This window comes from Siphateles boraxobius, unplaced genomic scaffold (genome assembly GCF_051911475.1).
Source record: "Siphateles boraxobius isolate OS27281-9 unplaced genomic scaffold, OSU_SipBor_1 41, whole genome shotgun sequence".
Taxonomy (NCBI): Eukaryota; Metazoa; Chordata; class Actinopteri; order Cypriniformes; family Leuciscidae; genus Siphateles; species Siphateles boraxobius.
In genome coordinates this window covers 24,615,637-24,636,250 of record NW_027509042.1, presented here as the reverse complement: position 1 = coordinate 24,636,250, position 20,614 = coordinate 24,615,637, and the positions used below count along the sequence as shown (strand labels likewise).

At 38.2% G+C, this 20,614-nt stretch overlaps 1 protein-coding gene across 1 annotated transcript in view; it reads left to right on the top strand.

The window, feature by feature from the left end:
* Positions 1-2: 2 nt before the first annotated feature.
* Positions 3-20,614, top strand: part of suz12b (SUZ12 polycomb repressive complex 2 subunit b) — a 32,821-nt gene continuing 12,209 nt past the window's right edge. Inside the window, exons 1-11 of the mRNA XM_077198975.1 lie at positions 3-1,078; positions 1,435-1,481; positions 1,593-1,657; positions 1,760-1,828; positions 12,814-12,863; positions 12,966-13,051; positions 13,180-13,411; positions 14,041-14,149; positions 14,253-14,358; positions 14,615-14,789; positions 15,601-15,689. Of these exons, the coding sequence (XP_077055090.1) occupies positions 931-1,078; positions 1,435-1,481; positions 1,593-1,657; positions 1,760-1,828; positions 12,814-12,863; positions 12,966-13,051; positions 13,180-13,411; positions 14,041-14,149; positions 14,253-14,358; positions 14,615-14,789; positions 15,601-15,689 (1,176 nt within the window). The 5' untranslated portion in view covers positions 3-930. The remainder of the gene's footprint in view (positions 1,079-1,434; positions 1,482-1,592; positions 1,658-1,759; positions 1,829-12,813; positions 12,864-12,965; positions 13,052-13,179; positions 13,412-14,040; positions 14,150-14,252; positions 14,359-14,614; positions 14,790-15,600; positions 15,690-20,614) is intronic.

The window sequence follows — 20,614 nt, the reverse complement described above, 5'->3', positions numbered from 1 at the left end:
CATCGGAAAAAAACTCCGACGAGAATTCTGCACACGAATGATGGATCCTCGGTAATTTAGAGCGTTTTATAATTTAGAGCGTTAATAATTACATCTATTTTCCGTCTTTGCGCAGATTCGTGGAGTGGCGAGGGACAAAAGCTGTCATTAGTTTTTAAATCTATCATTTTATTCAAATGTTGTACACAATCATTATGTTGGTACATATTTTTGTTATTTTTATTTGAAATGATAATGTACAATATATGATTAACTAAAGATCTCGATATGTTTGATTCTGCCCCGAGTCGTGCCTCTTCGAAAAACCAAAACATTCTTGGCGGCAATTTGTCTCCTCTACCAATCTTAATCCCGCGTCTATCAAGATCAGTCAGCCCAATAGAAAACCTCGAATTCACCAGCCGACGTCTCTGATTGGCTGCCACATTGCAGTAGGCCGGTTCTCGCGGCTCTTTCCTCAAGGGCTCGGGCGATACAGTAGTACCGATGTCCATCAGTTGGTAGGATTTTCACATCCAGAATAAATGCACTTTCGGTCGTAAATAACAAATATTTAACAAACCTTAACGTTTATCTAAAACGGAAAGTGAACGGCTGTCTATATGGCTGGATAACTTGGTGTTATTTAACTGTGTTTTTGTCGCCGTGAAGGACCGCAAGCTAACGTGCTAATTTTCATCTGTTGAGGATCAGTGACCAGACTGAGGACGCACATCAATAACATATTTACAAATCATATGGTTTACGCATATGAGTCATATTACAACACGTAACGTACTATTCAGAGGGACTGGTAACCACTGGTATCTGATGTTTAGGTGATGTTAGAGAGCTGGTTAAAGGAGCTAGGGCGGCTGTCTGTCATTAATGTGCAGATATTAATTTCGCCTGGTGTTGTTTTTGTGTAAAGTTCCGGTTAGTTGTTAGTTTATGATGGCTCCTCAGAAATACTCGGCTCAGGTGATGAACTGTAAAGCCAATGGTGCTGTATACCCGTCCTCTGGCGTGAGCTCACTCAAGAAGCCTAAGATGGAGCAACTGCAGGCCGACCATGAGCTCTTCCTGCAGGCCTTTGAGAGTGAGTCCATGTCTGTCTCATTTAGCATATAAAGTTAAACCATTATCTCTTCCTGAAGGCCTCTGAGAAAATACATTAACAGACTCGCATCTGTCAAAACACTTGAACATGACAAATTGCTCTGTTGTTAGATACATGGATGAGCTCTTAGGTTTATCTTTGTGATGTATTAAGGGTTTGTAATGAGGCAACATTTTATTACTATCTCTAGTAACAAGTAATAACTGATTTTGATAGCAGCTACTTAAACCCCTACAGTTTATTGTAGATGAAGGTTGTAAAAATGACACACAAGATGTCACTTTACAGAATAACATTTAAATTAAAATAATTAAACATTTGCATTTTCCCTTCAGAGCCTACTCAAATTTACAGATTCCTTCGAACAAGGAACTTAATAGCTGTAAGTATACCTTTATAAGTTAATCAAAAGCCTTACAATGAATTAACATTAACAGTAGAGTTGATTCAAGTTGTACTTGGTTTTATTAATTTTTTTCTTGCTCTTTCACAGCCGATATTACTTCACAGGTCCCTTACCTTTATGTCTCATAGAAACTCACGAACAAATGCCAAAAGGTGGGTCCTCTCAATGTTTTAATAATGGTTACCCAAATGTCTGCTTTGCTTAGCTCTCTTAAAGTATGTTTATTGAATAAACTGTTTTTCTTATCTATTCAGGAAAGCATTTAAAGTGGATGACTTGCTGTCCAGTGTGGAGAGAATGAAAGGCGAGCCAGAGTCTCAGAGGTATTGGTTTTCTATTGATGTTTTGCAAGCTGTGTTCTTACAAAAGTGTAAGAAATCTATGGCGACAAATCAATTCCTAAAAGAACCGAGCGCACAACTGATGCTGGCACGGTAAATGACTTCCACGAAAGGATAACAGATCTACACGCGAGGAAACGGGAACTCGCGAGCTCATTCAAACCCTGCACACGCGCATGACATCTCCTCTCCACGCAATAGAGAGCCTAAGTCCCTCCCCTTCAGGTGGACCACCATGGGACCTTATTTTGGAAAAATATTGTATGGTAGTCAATGATAGTCAAGAAAGTCACAGTTTGATATAAAACTGTTGAGGTATGAGACTGTGAAAATACGTAATTACAAAGACTACAAACCCAAAAGGCGCGCATGTTACGTCTTACCTTTTCTCTCAATGAATGAAGCTAACTTTACTGAAGCTAATGTCATTTTTGACATTATTTATATAATGTAAAAAATGTCTATCATTTTTTCTATAGTCTAACGTTATAATCGTAACGTTACTCCGTCATGCCTGTGTGTTTTGTACCAGACTGCACACACATGCGCTTGGTGACGTACATAGTTCGAGACGAGAGATGTAGTTCATTGAGTGATTTTCACATAAAACTAAATGTTACTCCACTGTTTTATGACAAACTGCGACTTTCTTGACTTTCATAATTATCTTTTAAATTGACAAACATCATATGTGTAATTCAGGGCACAGTTCATATGGAATAAAAAGATAAGTTGTCTCTCGCCATTGACTACCATACAAATTTTTTCCGATATAATGTCCCATGAGTCGGAAGCAGAGGGGAGGGACTTAGGCTCTCTATACAAGCCCTCGCGAGGTGTACGCGCATGATCATTCCACACGCTCTCGTGCTTGATCTTCTCTCGCCTGCTGCTTTTGCTCGTTTGTTGAACACTTTTATTTTTGACAGTCGAGGGGTGGGACTCACTGTTTTAATAACATCAAATGTCATGGTTACTTCCCCTTTTCCGGAAGTCAGTTGTGATTGGACGCCTGTCCAATGACCCGTAATTCACATGACTTGAGACATGAGACATCACTTAATTTGTTTTATTTATCGTGGTTTATTAATGTGTAATGTGATTTAATGCATTGTTAGTATAGAATAGATTCTTACCAGATACTTAATTAACAGGAAGTATTAGTCTGTTGTTAAAGGGGTGGTAAAACACGATTTCACTTTTCTAACTTTAGCTAGTGTGTAATGTTGCTGTTTGACCATAAACAACATCTGCAAAGTTACAGCGTTCAAAGTTCAAAGCAAAGGAAGATATTTGCTTACAAAATAAATAAATCAATTTCTAAGGACTACAGCAAACGGCCGGTAGGGACTACACGACATTCCTCCAGGGTTGCTGACATCACTAACCCCTAAACCCCTCCTCCGAGAATACTAAATAAGGGGGGCGAGGCCATTTTATATTGCGTTGGAGAAGAGTTGTTGTGGTAGTAGGCTGTTGTTGCCGCAATGCCGTCGAAACGCTGTTATTTTCATCCGTATTGCAGGTTCACTTTGTTCAGCCTTTCTAGAGTCGGGGGAGTTAGGGATCAATGGTTAAAATTTATTTTTAACTCGGTCCCTCATAATTATTCCCCAAATCTCGCTCTCTGTGCTGCACATTTTACGGAGGAAAGCTTCAACAATCTTGGCGAGTTCAATGCAGGATTCGCACAACGGCTTGTGCTGAAAGATGGAGCAGTTCCAACTTTTAAGAACAACTTTTTACGGGCCACAACCTGTAAGTATGATTTATTTTTTGTCAATGTGTTTTCCTGTAATAGTTCGTATTGTTAATTGTACGTTGTAGCAAGGAAGTAAACAAATGACAACACTGTTTGGCTCTGCAAACCAGGTTGTTAAATGCTCATTCATGCTTAACGTTATCCGACAAACACCTAACGTTACAAACTTTTTTTAATCTCAACAGCGAACTTAATTAGTGTAAATTATTCTTTGATTAGAGCTTTTATGTTTATCTACATGCTTGTTTATTTACAGGCATGCTAAACATGGTTCTGTGTTTGACTTGGCTACTGTAACGTTAGTAAAGCCAATGTTTAGTGTTCGTTTTGGGTTAATCGTTCTGGCCCGGGGCGTCACTAGGATTTTCATTTTAGGGGGGCTAAGCCCCCAATGAGGGTATGATTTTTTTTGTTTTAAATAATAAAAAAAGTTAACACTTTAGTTTAGGATCTAATGCTCACTATTAATTTCATTACCATGCAAAGGCAGGGTTTTATAATCACTGTGGTCCCAAACGTGAGGTAGGGCACTTAGGGGGGTTCGGTGTTTCCCAGAGAAATGTTTTATTTCTCTGATCTACATATGTGCATTTTAAGATGTTTTGAAGGCCAAAAAAATTGGATAACAGCTTTTAAACCATGTCAGTGGGCAGCTGATTATTTTTCTCTCCTCATCAGCATCACACTCTTTTTCTCTTTGTTTTTATCTTACCCTGTCTCTTACCCTCCTAAAGCTGAGCTTTGACTGATATAGGCTTTTCATTTTTGTCTGTCAGTGAAGAAAGTAAACATAGGGTCAACTGATAGGTTGCATTCACAATATGTAGGCTACACATTCATTATTGATCTAATGGCTAATACAGGGCCGAAGACAGGGCTTTATAATCAAAGAGGTCCTAAATTTGAGGTTGGTAGGGGGTTCAAATTTTTTTTTTCTCTGATATTTGCATTTAAAGACGTTTTAAGACCAAAAAAAAAGGATAAGAAATAGCTTCATCCCTTTCTTTTCCCTTCCTAAAGCTGAGCTTTTTTAATTTACTAAAGGCTACAATTTGTATTATATTCTCAATATGTACACATTCATTATTAATCTTGTGCCTAACATGATGAAAACGGCTTTGTTAATGTTTCTTGTTCCCTCACAATGACAGTAAACTAATTATTACATTACACGTTACATATTCCTATTTTCAGTTCAAAATGGCGAAAATAGACAAAACTATATTAGTTTGCCTGATTAGTTTTTGTCATTCGTTTAACATTTATGACCTAAAAATATGTCAAATATAAAATGTTAAGTTTAGCTACTTGCAGCTTATCTCGCACTTGACCATACGCGTCGAGTTGCACTGTTAAAATTCGCGCTCAGCAGCGTCTGTGAACATAAAGCCCTCCTACTTTGATTTGATTGGTCATCTCAAATATTCTGACATTGACGAGCAGTGACACACCAATGAGGCTCAGATGAACACACATACACACACACACACACACCCTGTCCTCTGTTTCTGATGTGCTCTCTGCTCGGCGCCACTGCGGATTGAAGATGAAGAATGCGCTGAATCTGATTATTACGAGACTGAAACGAACACGAATTTGTGTAGCCTACATTAATCACACATTTTCAGGGGGGCTAGGTAGAAGTTTAAAAAGGGCCTAGCAACGCCTCTGGTTCTGGCGACAGATATTTGGCTACAATCATTCTAAAAATACAAAAGTAACATTGCCATACAGTCAGTAACGATCACTATAGATTCGCAGTCTTTACTCAAAAAAAATCCCTTTGAGGACTGTAGTATAATTTGTTCATATAACGATTATATGAAATTCTTGTTTATGAAGCTTATTTTTTGTAATGCTATAATAATTAGTACAATTAAATAACAGCGTATCTAAAAAGTAATGAGACAACAAAAAACAAACCTTTCTGAAACGTCGTTTAACAGCCGTTCTTGAACAGGTTCTGCTCGATCATCTTCACTAACATTCTCTGGGTCTGATTCGGGCTCAAATTGGTATGGTTTTATTGACGCCATAGTTTATTATACATCGAAGCACAAACTACCGGTAAAGGTACGGGGCGTGACGTTTCCGGAAATCGTGCACTAGGCGGTTAGCGAATCACAACACACTGGGCCAGCTAACCAATCTGAGCCCATTGCGTATTTTTGAGGGACTGGCTTCATAGAACCCGGAAACTATCAGACCGTTTTTACAAGGAGGGAGAGAGCAGTGTAGAATAAAGGTAAAATATATGAAAAATAATGTAATTTTTTTTAAACGAAGCATGAACATATGTTACAGTGCACCCCACAAACACAATCAAGCCTTTGAAAAATTTTATTTTACCACCCCTTTAAGAGATATAGAAGCTATTAGCAGACTGTAATGACACATTTCCATTGTTATTAGCATTGTACTTATATATTTTTACATTTTGTATTTATAACATTATGATTTGTGTTATTGGCATTAAAATATCTCAAAGAAATTGGAGAAAAATGGGAATGCAAAGTCAAACTTGCTGTAGTTCACCACTAGTTCACCACTACATTACCACTATACTCCCATTCACCACTATTTACGTTTACCCAACCAAAATTATATTGGTTCTGAGAACCTCAGAAATGTAAAAAGTGTCCATTAAATAGTTGTAAATATAACAAGGACTTTGGATAAAAGATACATTACTTGTTTATATCAATAAGCAAGAGTTGTTGTGTAAGTGTATTACTATTATGTAAATTTTGAGTGGTTAATTATATTTTCTATTAAATGTAAAAGGGGTTCTCGCTTCTCAAGTTAAGATACAGTATGAATGATTACACCCCTCTGAAACCCAACAAATTCGTCTTTACATCTAGGACACATTTCTTTTTTTTCTTCTTTTTTTTTTTTTAAAGATGTTATGTTCAGATGGGGTGTAATAATTTATGCTGTGTACTATATTTGCCTCATACTTCCTCTTATTAGGTTATTAGCTTACAAAAAGTTAGATGATTAAGATCACTATATAATATTTGAATATCTAATTTGCTTGGCTTAAGCTGGGTTTAATAATTTGCTGGGTTTAATTTTGCTCCTCTGTATTCTGTAGCAAATTCTGAAAAGGCATTTTTTAGCTATAATTCATGCTGTGTACTGTATCTTAACTTGAGAAGCCAGAACCCCATTTACATTTAATAGAAAATATAATGAACCACCATGCCACACCGCTTTTATATTAAGTAAAAATTTATTAAAATTTTGGTAGATTTACAATGCTAATAACCATGGAAATGCGTCATTACGGTCTGTAAAGATCTCTTAACAACACAATTAGGGGTGGCACGATCCACCTTTTTTGCCTCCGATACCGATTCCGATACCTGGGACTCAGTATTGGCCGATACCGATCCGATCCAATACTAAAATAATAATTTAAAAAACAGTGCCAAATTACCTAATAAACTGTATCTGTATGCCTCACTGTGGGGAAGAGACTGTGATTATTCTTTTGTCAAAGGCATCAAAGCTTGACTTAAACATTATTTTCCTTACTTTGTAAAACAATACAGACAAAATATGTACTATATAATTAAAAGACATTTATTTTTAAATTTTAAGCGCAACTTTTTAATGAAGCAGCAACATATGATAGATTGGACAGAACAACTAAGGCTATCAATAAACTGCCATTCCGCAAAAATATTGTAATATGAAAGGCTCCAATTCAGAGCGGCACGAAACACTTATGCGCATCCCGTGCTCAGAATGATGCGCTCGAAGCAACAAGGAGTCACGGCGCGCAGCGCTTCGCATTGAAAAGTTCAAAGCACAAAAGTAAGATATACATATATTTCTTTATTTATTCATTAGTTTGAGCCTTTTAACAGTTTTAAATTCCAGTTAATGTGCGCGTGAAGAGCAATTATATCGCTCTCTACTCCAGTGTTGTGATCACTGATCAGTTGTGTTGTGATCTAACAGACACCCGGTAGAAAGTAACATGTAAAACTCCAGCACGTTAAAGTCCTTTTATGCAAACCATAGACCTTTATCTACAGATCTACAGTATAATAATAGGAACATTGACTCATCTTGGAGAGAGTTTCATCGTGTTGACTGTTTTACCCGAGCGCAACACGTTGTTTGAGTGCTGAGAATGACTGACCGCCGCAGCGGAGGGAAGCACTTAGGTGAAGATTAATTTAACGATTTAAATCTGTACCTCACATTAAACTATATGTAATGGCTTCAGAAAACTTGGAATATAGTACACGGAAACATTATAGTGCTTTATAATGTTTTTGTGCCTTTTGTGTTGTATAACAATAACATTCGTAGGCTACAATATCGGATCGGATTTGGATGGTCTCGTCTGGCGATACCCGATCCGGCAAATATTGCTAGTATCGGAGCAATACCGATACTGAGTATCGGATCGGCGCACCCCTAAACACAATGCAATCACGGTTAAGACTTCCTGTTAATAAAGTATCTGGTAATAATCTATTCTATATTAACAATGCATTAAATCACATTAAACATTATTAAACCTCAATAAATAAAACAAATTAAGTGATGTCATGCAGGTGAGAGAAGATCAAGCATGAGAAATGATCATGCATGCGCACGAGGGCTTGTATTGCGTGGAGAGGAGATGTCATGTCCTCATGGTTTGAATGAGCTCGCGAGTTCGCTTTTCCTCGCCTGTAGATCTGTTATCCTCTCGCGGAACTCATTTACTGTGCGTGCCAGCATCAGTTGTGAGCTCGGTTCTTTTAGGCATTGTTTTTCCGCCATAGAAATCCTAAAGGCTGGAATACAACTTTTAAAACTTTTTGTAAATGGTTACAGAGAAAAACTAGAGAGATTTGTTTTTTGAGACAATTGAGGATCACACACTACCAGTCGTTCTGAACACAACAAAGTATGGCAGAAACTGTTCATTGCTGTGAGACATGACAAATGTCAAAATATCTCAAAATATTAAACATGTTTGATTTCCTCGGACTGGATGGAATCATAAGCCGCTTTTCCACCATTGGGCCGAACAGTTCTCATTGCGTAACTGTTCCATTCCGTGACAATCCGGGCCAGCCGGTACGGTTATGGTTTCGTTTTCCAGTGCGAGGCTGATAACGGCCACTCTTTGGAATGTAATACAAAAACAGCTTGTAATCGTGCCGTACTAGGCTCAAGTGGAAACACAACTGGAACCGTTCCTTACCATTCACAGAACCATTCGGTCTGGCAGCTGTAAAAGCAGCTATAGTCTGAATATTTAAAAAAATGCCAAGTAATACATTTAGCAATTTTCTGCTAAATCTGTCAACACCAACTGCCCAAATTTGCAGATTGGTTCTGACTTTAAAGGGTTAGTTCACCCAAAAATGAAAATTCTGTCAATAATTACTAACCCTCATGTCGTTCCAAACCCATAAGACCTTCGTTCATCTTCGGAACACAAATAAAGGTATTTTTTAGGGATGCTCCGATTGATCGGACGCCGATCATGATCGGCCGATATTGGCTAAAAATAGATTGATCGGCGAACCCCAAAAGCAGCGATCAAAAAAGCCGATCACGTGCAGTAAATTACTCGCGCGACTTTTTCCCACCTGCACGCGTGGCGCACGGACACACAACAGCAGAGTGGAGCTTGGCAGTGGCAACATGAGTTCTCCTTCACCGGAACGAATAGGGAGTCTCCCAACAGATTGAAGCGCGCATCCGAGTGAAGACCGTGCACCGCACGAGCCACAACAGAACGCGGTATCTGCGCCACTGATCGCTGCGGCAACGAGCACTTTGATCACTTGATAAAAAAAAAAAAACATTTCAGGGCTAGATCGCCTCTTATTTAACAAATGAACAAAATGAATGCTCTGAGTTAACTGGAGATGTTTTTATTTATTTGTATTGGTACATTCGTGCCGCGAGATGTTTCAAAAGTGGTGGTGGTATTTTTTTTTTATATCTGACATAGTTGGTTCCTCAACTACATCAGATTCAGATTATTTTATTTAATGCCATGTCAGCATTCAAAGCTATATTCATGGCAAAAATTTAATTATAAAAATACAAATATCATATAAATACAATAAAACAAAACAAAGTCATTTTATACAATATATATTTTTAAATGAAGATATGATAAAAAAATCCAAAACCTTTTCAGGCATTATCTCTTTAAATATGTCCTTTTAATGAAGTAACTTCGTAAAAGAGCATTCTGCTCAACTACATCAGACGTTCATAATAATAACAGAAAAAAACTTGCCATAGTTTTGTCCTTTTATCAGTAGCCAGTTTTGGTGTAACAAGTTGTACATTTTGTTGCAAACTAGTAAATGTAGTGGGTGTATTAAGAGGCTACATTTTCCAAATATGCCTAATTGTAACATGATCCCCTCCCATTAGGCTGATCTGATGTGTGTTTGTCTGCCTGACCCCTCTTTGTTTGGAATAATTTAATGTTACTCTGCTTTATTTGGGAAAGCTGGCCTACAGTAGCCTTAAGACATCTCATTTTCTAAATACAATTAAATAAACACATTTCTACAAATGGTGAAAACTCTGCTAGATTATAGATAAAAGATTCCCATTCCCCTGCCATTCTGTGATCGGCAATCGGCAGATCATGATTTTGGTGATCAGTAATCGGTGATCGGCCCCAAAAATGCTGATCGGAGCATCTCTAGTATTTTTGATGAAATCCGATGGCTCAGGGTGGGCACCATTGACAGCTATTTAATTAACACCATGAAGGCCCAGAAAGGTAGAAAAAACATTGTTAAAATAGTCCATGTGACTATAGTGGTTCAACCGTAATTTTATGAAGCGACGAGAATACTTTTTGTGCGCCAAAAAAAACAACAACACTTTATTCAACAATTCCTTCTCTTCCGTATCTGTCTCCGTGGTCACGAGAGCACCACGACGCATGTGTGTGTGGTGATGATGCAGAAGCCGGCGTTCTGACTAGGGCTGCACGATTTGGGGAAAATGTCATATTGCGATTATTGAGGTCAATATTGCGATTGCGATATCCGATTTCGAGATAATAAACAAAGGGTTTCATGAGTCAACTTGCTTGGTTCTCAAGGAAAATGCACATACAGATTGGATAATGCTGAAATGTGTATTTCTCAACTCAAACTAGCAACAACAACTAAATGATTGATAACACCTATAATGATCAATGAGCCATTGATGTCTGGATAAAAATGCCCCCCCCTCCCCCCACAATTTTGAACATTAATTATAGCCATCAAACATTACAGTGATTCCGTCATTACAATTGAAAGCTATCAATTTTTTAAACATTTATTAGGCTTCAAAAAATATAACAACTTCCTGTCTAACAGGTACGACATACAGAGAAATTGAATAAAGTTATCAAACAGACTGTGCTGCATAAATTTTAAATTATATATAGGCTAATCCTTATTAAAGTTACAAAAGTTCTTTAGTCAATAGCAGTGAGGGTTTTCTCTGTTCCCTTTGTTCTTTGATTAACTTTAACGACAGAGATAATTAGTGGCTTCTGTGTACTGTCCCTTTAAGACCAGCCGCTGATGACAGAGACGCGGATCTAACACGCGCCTCATACTCTCACGAGTCACAACTCTTTATGTTCATCATAAGACTGCTCTTATGTTATGAAGATACTCGACAAAAAGACATTTTGGCGTAGTTGTTTGAGTTATTGTTCGTTCAAGCGCGAAAGAGAACTGTATTCTGCCTTGTGTGCACGCATGATACTACTTTTTTATCTTGTCACACATAATTGATTTAAAAGCATTTGCACGAATAAGAGCGGCATCATGTAATATTAGCCAAATGATGACAAAAATTAAAAGATGCTGCGTTAATTAATAATAGTTAATAGCCCTAATTTGTTTAGGCTATTTTATATAAAATCGCAGCATTTTGCGTCATATAATCGCATAGGCTTGACATCGCGATTACGATTGCGGTATGATTAATCGTGCAGCACTAGTTCTGACATATGACCAGGAAACACATGCTCAACATAAAACAGTTCATAACTTTGTCTACAGATTTCGACAGAGGGGATGAATTGCATTTTTTTTGCACAACCTTACTTATTCGAAGCAGAATATACAGAGAACTAACTAAAAGAGATAGAAGAGGCTGCAACAGAACCACAGCCACAAGCTTCTGAAAGACAGAGCAATGGAGAGCTGGTGGTGTAGATGTCATCAGTGCCAAGCGATGCCTACTGAACAGGAGAGTGTGCGCTGCATCCATTGTGATATTGTCATGCCACATTAGGGGTGGACGATATGGCAAAAATATAATTTCACGATTTTTTTATCACGATTGTTTTGTTTTACTATTTTGCAAGTGATTGAGCATTACAGCCAAACTAATGTCCCCATTTTAAAAACAAATCCTTAGGTAACAAAATATTTTTGTTAATATACGCGCATATAACACACGCACCAGATTTTCTCTCAAATGTTTGTCACTTTATACATAACCAACTCAGATCGTGGAGACATTTTAATCATCCACGATCAAAAATCATGATATCGCACACCCCTATGCCACATCTTGAAAGTCTGGATAATTCAGACGATGAGACGACACATGTATCTCGCTGTATAACAGGATCCCGACTTTCCACATGCATGCGTCGTGGTGCTCTCGTGAACGCACATCAATGACTGATACGGAAGAGAACAAATTGTTGAATGAAGTCGTTATTTTATTTTTTTGGTGCAAAAAAGTATTCTCGTTGCTTCATAAAATTAAGGTTTAAGGTAGCCACATGGACTATTTTAACAATGTCTTTCCTACCTTTCTGTGCCTTTAAAGTGTGAATTAAATAGCTGTCAATGGCGCCCCCCTCCCCCCTGAGCCATTGGATTTCATCAAAAATATCTTTGTTTAGAAGATGAAGGAAGGTATTACGGGTTTGGAAACGAGGGTGAGTAATTATTGACAGCATTTTCATTTTTGGGCGAAATATCCCTTTAAGCTAATAGCGTTGACTTGGGACAAAAATCTGTGCAAAAGTTATGAAAAAAGATAGAGAGACCGCAGTTTAGCTTTGGAAAGGCGCTTTATAAATACAACTACTTCTTGTTTTCAGAATGACTGTGCTTTAGAGCGGCTAAACTTTTTTAGGAAAATGGTATAGGGTCATTTGGTTCCAAATGGTGATTTTTAGTTGTTTTATTTGTGATTTCAGTGTGACTTCACATCTGCAAATGACATTCACTGGATTTTTTCACAAGAATGGTTAGTCTAAATCTGCCAAAAATGTACCAATGTGTCTGAATTATCATCTTAATGTACAATTACAATTTTAGGGTTCTATTATAATTTGTTTTGTTTTACCAGATAAGCCATGTCAAAACTCAGAAAATGATCAAAACTCAGTTTCACTTGAGGTGCTACTTGTCAAAGTCTGTCATAAAAAGCGCAAGGTGAGCTTCTCTTTACTTAAATATGTTATTACATTAAAATATACAGGTGATGAAAACAGTAATTAAAAAAGTATGCCAATTTTAAGATCATAACCTTTTTTTGTTATGATGGTCTTTTTCTCCCTCAGGATGTCAGCTGCCCTATAAAGCAAGTGCCTACCGGGAAAAAGCAGGTGCTTTTGAACCCGGATCTCAGTCAAACCAAGCCTGGTGCCTTCCCTTCCCTGCTGGTGTCCAGCAACGAGTTTGAGCCCAGTAACAGTCACATGGTCAAATCCTATTCTCTTCTCTTCAGGGTGTCTCGCACAGGCAAAAGAGACCCCAATGGCTTCATCAACTGTGAGGCGGATGAGAATATCGGTGAGTGGCAGTGTAGGAAAAAAAGTGTAGAATGCTGTGGAAAAGCTCTGCGACCATCCTAATCTGTTTCATGGCTTGAGTGTAAGTTAAAGGGATAGTTCATCCAAAAAAATGGAAATGCTGTCGTTTACTCACATGTTCCAAACCTATACGACTTTCTTCTGTGGAATGCAAAATTTGTTATTTTGAAAAATGTCGTATTTATTGTCCATAAAAAGTCAGTCACTGGACCCCATTTACTTCCATTTTATGCACAAAACAGTTTTTCAAATTATTGTGTTCCACAGAATTAAGAGTCTTTTGGACAGGTTGGATGACATGAGGGTGAGGAAAAGATTTCATTTTTGGGTTAACTTACGCTTTACTCTCCATGAATCAAGGAGAGGGATGACAATTTAAGTAGTATCATTTTTTTCAGAAAATCTGATGGTGAGTGACTGACTGAAAACGAACCTTTTCTGTCATCTGTCCATGATGATGCATGAATTGGTGCGAAGAGCAATTAAAGTTAGCACCCTACATTTTCAAACATAGTCAATACACTTAACTGCGCACTTCCCACTGCAGTTTTTGTAGCCTCAGCCTCACAAATCCAAGGACAGAAAAATGCTTAATGCTTTTATCTGTAGATGTAAAAGAGGAACTTCCATCCAGAAAGAAGAGATCCTTATCCCACAGGGGTGACGGAGAAACCACAGAAACGTTTGTTGCTCAGATGACCGTTTTTGATAAAAACCGGTTAGTAATTTCAGTGTTTTTGAAAGCTTCATATCACTTAGAAATGCCAGAAGAAAATTGTTGTTCCCTATGTGACATGCATGATAACACAATTGCCCTTCAGACGGTTGCAGCTGCTGGATGGAGAGTATGAGGTTTCCATGCAACAGATTGAAGACTGTCCAGTCAGCAAGAAGCGGGCCACATGGGAGACCATCCTGGATGGAAAGGTTGGTTATATCTGCTAAAAATAAGCTGTTAACTTTCCTGTCAAGCATTGAACTTCTAAACAAAAACAATTGTGGATTTATTTGGCAGTCAAACATAAATGCGTTATAGAGCATTATAAATATGTGTTAATTTATTATTATTATTATTATTATTATTAATTTATTTAAAATGTATTTACTGGTTTAAATTTTAACAGCTGCATAGATTTCATTCAATGCGATGTAGATTGCAATTGTTGATTCTTGTATTTTGAAGAGGTTGCCCCCATTTGAGACCTTCTCTCAGGGACCCACTTTGCAGTTCACCCTTCGTTGGACAGGTGACCCCAGTGACCCTTCAACGGCCCCTGTGGCCAAACCTCTCTCCACCCGCAATTCTGACACTAGCACCACAGAGAGCAGACCCAGCACTCTCCGACCTGCACCTGTTGGTAAGGAAGCAAAGATCTGCCTGATCTTGCAAGGCTTGACTGCCTGATGGCCCTGGGCCAGTGTAAACGATGCTCAGGACAGTTGATGGAACCGTCTGTTGCCCGATCTAGCCAATGCTGCATCGTCAAGAAAGTTTATCATTTGCACTAGTTTTTAAGCCTTGCTAATTTAAATATTCAAGCGAAAGAATACGCAAAAGAGAACTTAAGTCGGTACTCGCTGTGATTCTAATTTTATGTGTGCAATGCACATCCGAAACGCTCACCCAGAAAGACGCCTTCAGGATTCATTATTTTTTACAATTTCTTCTTCTGACACTGCCAGAATTTCGTCAGTGGTCAAATTTGATCGCAACAGTCATTAATGAGCTATCGGTGAACATTCAAACTAATGATCAAAGACTTTAGATTTTAGCCTAGGATCTGAGGAATCTTTTAGGATTTGCAAAATTTGTCTTAGACGGCCAAATTGTGTCCAAAATCGAACAGTGTGAACCCGATTTTTGGCTAGTAGTTTTTGGTGTCATGATTGAGGTTATTGGTAAAAAAACCAAAACAATAATAACTAGTTTTTTTGTTTGTTTTTGTTTTTACTTTCTGTGAAAAAATAAAAATTTGAACCAAGAAAAAGTCCTTAGCGTTGAGCCCTGTATTGTATAATTTTGTTAGCAATCATGGCCTGCTCGGTCTGAAAACTTACTAAATTTTTACTATAATCAAATGGATGGCTTGAGTGGATGATGGATGGTCTGCCTTTTTCTTATACGTAATATAATGGTGAATATAGTTGTTTAATGTTTTATTCTCTCAGCGGTGAAGGATTCAGTGAGCACCAGCATACAGACCAGAAGAGAGCTGTCCCCCTGTGATCCCAGACAGAAACTACGCATCTTTTACCAGGTAGAAATTTTGAACTCTTTATGATTATACATTTATGTATATTGCATGATTTGAAGGGGCTATATGTAAGAATTTATGTATTAATGACTTTTTTATTGCCAGTTTGTAAACATCTTGTAATGAAACTTAATTTATATATTTTTTTATTTTATTTAATTTCGTATTTTTGATTAGTTTATTTCGGTCAATAATCGATTTAAAATGCTAAGAATCGAATTAATCGCGATTCAATAGCGATTCAGTGCTTTCAAATATATGAACATTAAATTACTAAATTAATGGAGATGTTGTGCGGCGTCATTCATGCCCTCACAGCTGTCCTTCCCAGATAGGCGTTGCACTCTTTACCGTCTTTCACTTGATTTCACTCGAGCCTGATCCCTATAGCTCTCATCTACTACACATTTTTGAGCAATCCATGTTTAAGCTCTCCTCAGGACAGCCACTGCTGTTCACGTGAGCAGATGACAGCTCTCTATCGAGACAGCAATAGTCCTGAGTCAAACTGCTCAAGCCATTGATAAAGTCAACTAATAAAATGCTTTCAATGTGTGAAAACATCACCGTTATTTTCTTTAAGATAAAATACTGACGTTATTACTAGGCTTGGGTATCGAGTATCGATTGGAACCGGGACTAGCTTTGCGATTTTCCCGGAATCGTTCAAAAGTTTAAATTTCGATTCCTAGTTTCGATTACAGTCCGGTAATCCCCATGCATAACCTGCCATGCTCGCGCCACGAGCGACTTTCACTTCAGTCGATGAAATCCAGGGAAGCAGCCTCCGAGCCGTACTTTTATACGCTAAGCCACAACCCATTCTGGCGGGCTGTGACGCGTAAGTGTTGCGTAAGTGATCCCTGACGCGCGTCCTCAGTGCTTGAATACGGCGGCTCGCTGACAGCGGTGGCTGGCTGTTTCATATGTGACGTCCCGATTGCTTTGAATGGGGAACGATTTGTGATAACTTTGTGATGCGCGGGCGGCGCCTGGGGCGAAGTGTTAAGCGTGAGCGCTCGTAAGCGGGCACGTAACTTACATTCATATGTGACTTCTCGATTGCTTTGAATGGGGAACGATTTGTGATAACTTTGTGATGCGCGGGCGGCGCCTGGGGCGAAGTGTTAAGCGTGAGCGCTCGTAAGCGGGCACGTAACTTACATTCATATGTGACGTCTCGATTGCTTTGAATGGGGAACGTTTTGTGATAACTTTGTGATGCGCGCTTACCATGCTTTGTGAGCACGGTAACACGTTTAAGTACCTGCAGCATCATATACACTCATGTGTAAATGCGTTTTCATGACATGTGGTTTTCAAAAATAAATCTCTCTTGAGGAAAGTGTACCCCTATGAAAATATGTTCACGCTGTTTTACGTGAACTTGAATTTAATGACTTAAATATTCATTTCTATCTTCCATTATACTATAGTATGGCTTCAGAAAACTTGTAATATAGTGCACGAAAACCTTATGGTGCTTTATGCTTTTGTGGGGCTTAACAATAACACAGAATAGTAAACCCACAATATCGGATTTGGATCGGCCTCGTCTGACCGATACGATTTAATGATTTAACGATTTAATGACGACGATTTAATGACTTAAATATTCATTTCTATCTTCCATTATACTATAGTATGGCTTCAGAAAACTTGTAATATAGTGCACGAAAACCTTATGGTGCTTTATGCTTTTGTGGGGCTTAACAATAACACAGAATAGTAAACCCACAATATCGGATTTGGATCGGCCTCGTCTGACCGATACCCGATCCGGCAAAAATGGCAGTATCGGAGCCGATACCGATACTGAGTATCGGATCGAGACATCCCTATTCATTACTATAGCAAAAGTAGACACCCGGCGCGTTTTCTTTCAGAATCATATAGAAAATGTTCCGTATAAAGAGAACAAAGAGGGCTTTTCTTACTATTGCATGAGGAAAAGATAGTTTAGGTTTAGTTGGGAAAGTGCCAGAGGTGGGAGTAAGTCACACATGTCCAAGTCGCAAGTAAGTCTCAATTCCGTACCTAACCCAAGTCTCAAGCAAGTCTTAAGTCGCAGTACACGCAACCAAGTCAAGTCAATGGTTTACTTCAATCAAGTCAAGTCGAGTCCTGGTAAGAGTCTAAGTCGAAATCAAGTTACAATACCAAACAGAAAAAAGTAGAGTTTATATTGGCCTCAACCTTATATATTTTTCTCTCAGAAATGATTAGGCTACCTTACTTATACATTTAAATTATAATAATAATAATATTCATATAATTAATTATAATAATAACAATAATAATAATAATAATATTCATATAATTTATTATAGCATGCATTTATGATTATCAATTTTTTTATTATAATAATAACAATTATACAACAAATGTAGAGCCAATATTAGACCCCTTAAATTGATATCCAGGGGCATTTTTTTCTAACGATGTTCTTACCATTTTTTTTTCTAACCACGCATTTACACTGCAATTACAACACCATAAATAATGTATAGAGATTAATGATTTAAATATAATCATTTTAATATAGAAATAATTTGATGCTAAAAAATAATAAATTATATTTTTTTTAATATGAAATTAAAACCACCAATAGGTGGCGCCAAATCACCGTCTTAATGTACGAGTCATAGAAGCATTCATTTAAATGATGCGTTCAAAACGGCAGATTCATTCTGGAACTAAGCAACTAGTGCCGTTTTTCCACTGCATGGTACGGCTCAGTGCGGTTCGGTGCGGCACGGTTCGGCTCACTTCGCTTTTCCACTACGTGGTACGACTCGGCGCGGTGTGGCACGGCTCAGTTCGCTTAAGCTCGGTTGCTTTTCCACTGCAGTTAGTACCGCTTCAAAGTGGGTGGAATTATGACTGATCGTTATAGTTTATCCGCTCCTCGGCAACCAACAAGAGGAACGTCTGCGCTTCTCGTCCACTGACCACAATCCAGCCATTTCTTTTTTGGAAGTTCTTTTTCTTCAAGAAAGTCAAGCAAGTAGTTTTAAAACAGGTGCTACAGCGTTGGTTGTTACTGGCTATTTAAATCTAGCGGGTTTGATGTCTCGCAAATACAATGACGCTGGTAGTGACGATTCTGTCTGTCTGACCAATCAGTGATCTACAGTGCTTCCACGTCACATTTTAGTATCAGTACGGTACGCTTGGAACCTCAACAGAGGTGGTACCATTTAAACAAGCTTTATGCGTACGCTTGAGATGCAGAATAGGCAATATATTACGAAAACGCTCATTATGGTTTAGTATTCTCTCCCATATATATAGGGCTGTCGCGGTGAAGGAATTTCCCTTGCGGTAATTTTGAGTGGCTCAATAGCGCGATATGCGGTTTTACCGCCATTTATTTATTTATATTTATTTGTTGCTATATAAAACCGTGTTATGATGTGGTCAGCATACACAAAAACAATGTAACCAATGTAACTGAAACTAAACAGCGTCTCTGCGCATTGAAAGACTGTCACTCAGCGTGCAGTTGTTATGCCAACTGTCTTTGAGTGAGTCATTACACCGTTCATTTAACAAAAACGTTAAAAAAAGCTGATTCCTTAAATGATAGATGTAATGAAACAAGGTGTTAATTATTTTTTAACTTTGAGCTCCACTTTTCAAGGCTCAGCTGGCCAGCAATGCTTCACTTTTGGGCAAAGCTGAAGCAATGCTTCACTTAATAGAGACCAATGGCATAGATTCAATGCATGACTCGCTGCTTTCCCCCCATGGCTTCATCGTGCTGTGTAATGCTGACCAGCGCTGACGCCATTCATGAATACCCTTACACGTTAAAAGGATGATAGCCTACGACAAATATTTCGCTTTCCTTGGAAACGGCAACCTTTTCACGAATATACATGACTTGACTTCAAAGACAGACGCAGGTAATCGCACGCGCTCAGTCGAACACATTCACTGTCTGTTTAGGCTTAAGTCCAAATCCACGAATCCTCTGTACAAATCACCATGATAAACAGTCTTGTTATCATTATTAACTTATTTAACATTCAATACACATGGTACGAACTACGAAGGGTGGCCTTATGAAAAAAGAAAACGCGGTTCGCGGTTGCTGCGGTTACTTGCATTCCTCTGCGGTTGGCCTGTCAGTAACGCGGTACTGCAATTTTGCGGTTATCGCGACAGCCCAAAATATATATTTAAGTAATTAAATTAATATAAATATGCGATTAGACTAATGGCTTAAATGAACAGCTACTAGTCGACTAGAAAAAAACTTAAGTCGTGCACGGGCAGCCCTACTTATTTCACACATTTTCGAACCACCATGTCACAAAGGACATTCTGAGCGAGCGGCCCTGAGCAGATTGAACGAGCGGCGCGTAATCTTCAGAAATGCACTCTCTGCTCTGGAGGAAACATTACCACTCCACTCACATGCTCTGGTGTGAGACAATGTGTTGTTCTTCTGTTGTCTAAAAGTTGATTGACAGCTTTTGGATGCGTTATTGGCAGCGTCACCCTCTGGTTACATGAACCGCATCACAACCGAAACCATGGGGATTTTTTTAAAGACAATAATCGCAACAACCTATTTGATATTCTATAATGAAATCAACTAATCGAATATTCGAAAATCGTGACTCATCCCTAGTGAAAACCAGAAACGAAAGGATTAAATTCAGGAGTGGACAAGGCCAAAATAATATATAAAAAAAATGCAGAATCGAATTAATCACATCAATTTTTAATGTGAATCGTCTTGAAACAAATCGTTCTGAATTTGCAAAAATCGTTCTTGAATCGAATCGGAAAACTATAAATCATGAATCAAATTGATTCGCGGTCTACCCAAAGATTCACAGCTCTACTGTTGACTGATTTTTATGTGAAGGACTCGGGAAGTTTTTGCCAGGAATATCTTAAGTTTTATGCATGCTCCT